At 46.5% G+C, this 1,920-nt stretch overlaps 1 protein-coding gene across 2 annotated transcripts in view; it reads left to right on the plus strand.

The window, feature by feature from the left end:
• Positions 1–1,920, plus strand: part of ELMOD3 (ELMO/CED-12 domain containing 3) — a 50,030-nt gene that overhangs the window by 13,374 nt on the left and 34,736 nt on the right. For both annotated transcript variants that reach the window (XM_011965785.1, XM_011965784.1), the window contains one exon: positions 454–523. In XM_011965785.1, coding sequence (XP_011821175.1) covers positions 454–523 — 70 coding nt within the window. The remainder of the gene's footprint in view (positions 1–453; positions 524–1,920) is intronic.

Here is a 1,920-nt window from a genome sequence, read left to right on the forward strand (position 1 = left end):
CACAGTGGCTCATGCCTATAATCCCAGCACTTTGGGAGGCTGAGGCAGGTGGATCACTTGAGGTCAGGAGTTCAAGACCAGCCTGGCCAACACAGTGAAACCCCATCTCTACTGAAAATACAAAAACTAGCTGGGTGTGGTGATCCACACCTGTATTCTCAGCTACTTGGGAGGCTGAGATGGGAGGAGCATTTGAGCCTAGGAAGTGGAGGTTGCAGTGAGCCAAGATCAGGCCACTGCACTCCAGCCTGGGCAACAGAGTGAGACTCCATCTCAGAAAGGAAATAAATAAAAAGTAAAAAAATTAAAATTGACTTCAGTCACCCCATCAGGGCACACTAGATCCTTTTGGCCTCCAGTGTCAAGGACATTCAGTACAGTGGATGGGAAGTGTTTGTGTATATGGAGGTATGTGGATTCTATCCTCACACTAAAGGTCAGCTGCCTCTACAGATCTCAGAGTTGAAGAACCATGGCATTCTCCAGGCTCTGACCACAGAAGCTAATGAATGGGAGCCACGTGGTAAGGTTCCCTTCAGGGCCCTTGGAGTCTGGGTGGGACCCAAGTCAGACCTTCCCATAGATCTGCTGTTCATCATTTGAATTTCTCTCACTCCTTGTCTTTCAGAATTTTGTAGATTTATCATTCGTTGGGGAAAAACAGAATCAACACTGAATTAGGAATCAAAAGACTTGAGTTCTGATCTTCCACTGCTAGTGGTTTACTCTGTGCCTCTGGGCAAGCCATATGATCTCTCATATTAGTACCTCCCTTATCCTCAAAGGGATGTTATGAAAATGAGACACCATATGGGAAAATTCTTTGAAAAGTTGTTCTACTTTATCTGCTTTGCAAGGCGCTTCCCCATACTATATTTAAAGTTCACTTCACTTGCCAAGTGATTACGGAGAAAGGTACAGTCCAACCTGGCCAACATGGTGAAACCCCGTTGTATGAGTCTGTTTTCATGCTGTTGATAAAGACATACCCAAGACTGGGAGGAAAAAGAGGTTTAATGGACTTACAGTTCCACATAACTGGGGAGGTCTCACAAACATGGTGGAAGGCAAGGAGGAGCAGTCACATCTTACATGGATGGTGGCAGGCAAAGAGAGAACTTATGCAGGGAAACTCCTGTTTTTAAAACCATCAGATCTTGTGAGACTTATTCACTGTCATGAGAACAGCACAGCAAAGACTGGCCCCCATGATTCAGTTATGTCCCACTAGGTCCCTCCCACAACACATGGAAATTATGGGACTTACAAGGTGAGATTTGGGTGGGGACACAGAGCCAAACCACATCACCATCTCTACTAAAAATATTTTTAAAATTAGCCAGGTGTAGTGGTATGCACCTGTAATTCCAGCTACTCTGGAGGCACAAGAATTGCATGAACCCAGAAGATGGAGGTTGCAGTGAACCAAGATTGTACCACTGCACCCATACCTGGCCACTAGAAATATGAACTTTTAAAAAAATAATATATTTTTTTTAGAGACAGGGCCTTGCTCTGTCCCCCAGGCTGGAGTGCAGTGGTGCAGTCATAGAACTTGTGGGTTCAAGCAGTCTTCCCACCTCAACCTCCTGAGTAACTGTGTATCACCAGGCCTAGCTAATTTTTTTTTTTTAAGAGACAGGTTCGCCGGGCGCAGTGGCTCACACCTGTAACCCCAGTACTTTGGGAGGCCGAGGCAGGCAAATCACGAGGTCAGGAGTTCAAGACCAGCCTGACCAACATGGTTAAACCCCGTCTCTACTAAAAATACAAAAATTAGCTGGGCGTGGTAGCGCATGCCGGTAATCCCAGCTACTCAGCAGGCTGAGGCAGGAGAATCGCTTGAACCTGGGAGGCAGAGGTTGCAGTGAGCCGAGATCGTGCCACTGTACTCCAGCCTGGCAGCAAAGCAAGACTCCA

Source organism: Mandrillus leucophaeus, unplaced genomic scaffold (genome assembly GCF_000951045.1).
Source record: "Mandrillus leucophaeus isolate KB7577 unplaced genomic scaffold, Mleu.le_1.0 Scaffold737, whole genome shotgun sequence".
Lineage (NCBI taxonomy): Eukaryota > Metazoa > Chordata > Mammalia > Primates > Cercopithecidae > Mandrillus > Mandrillus leucophaeus.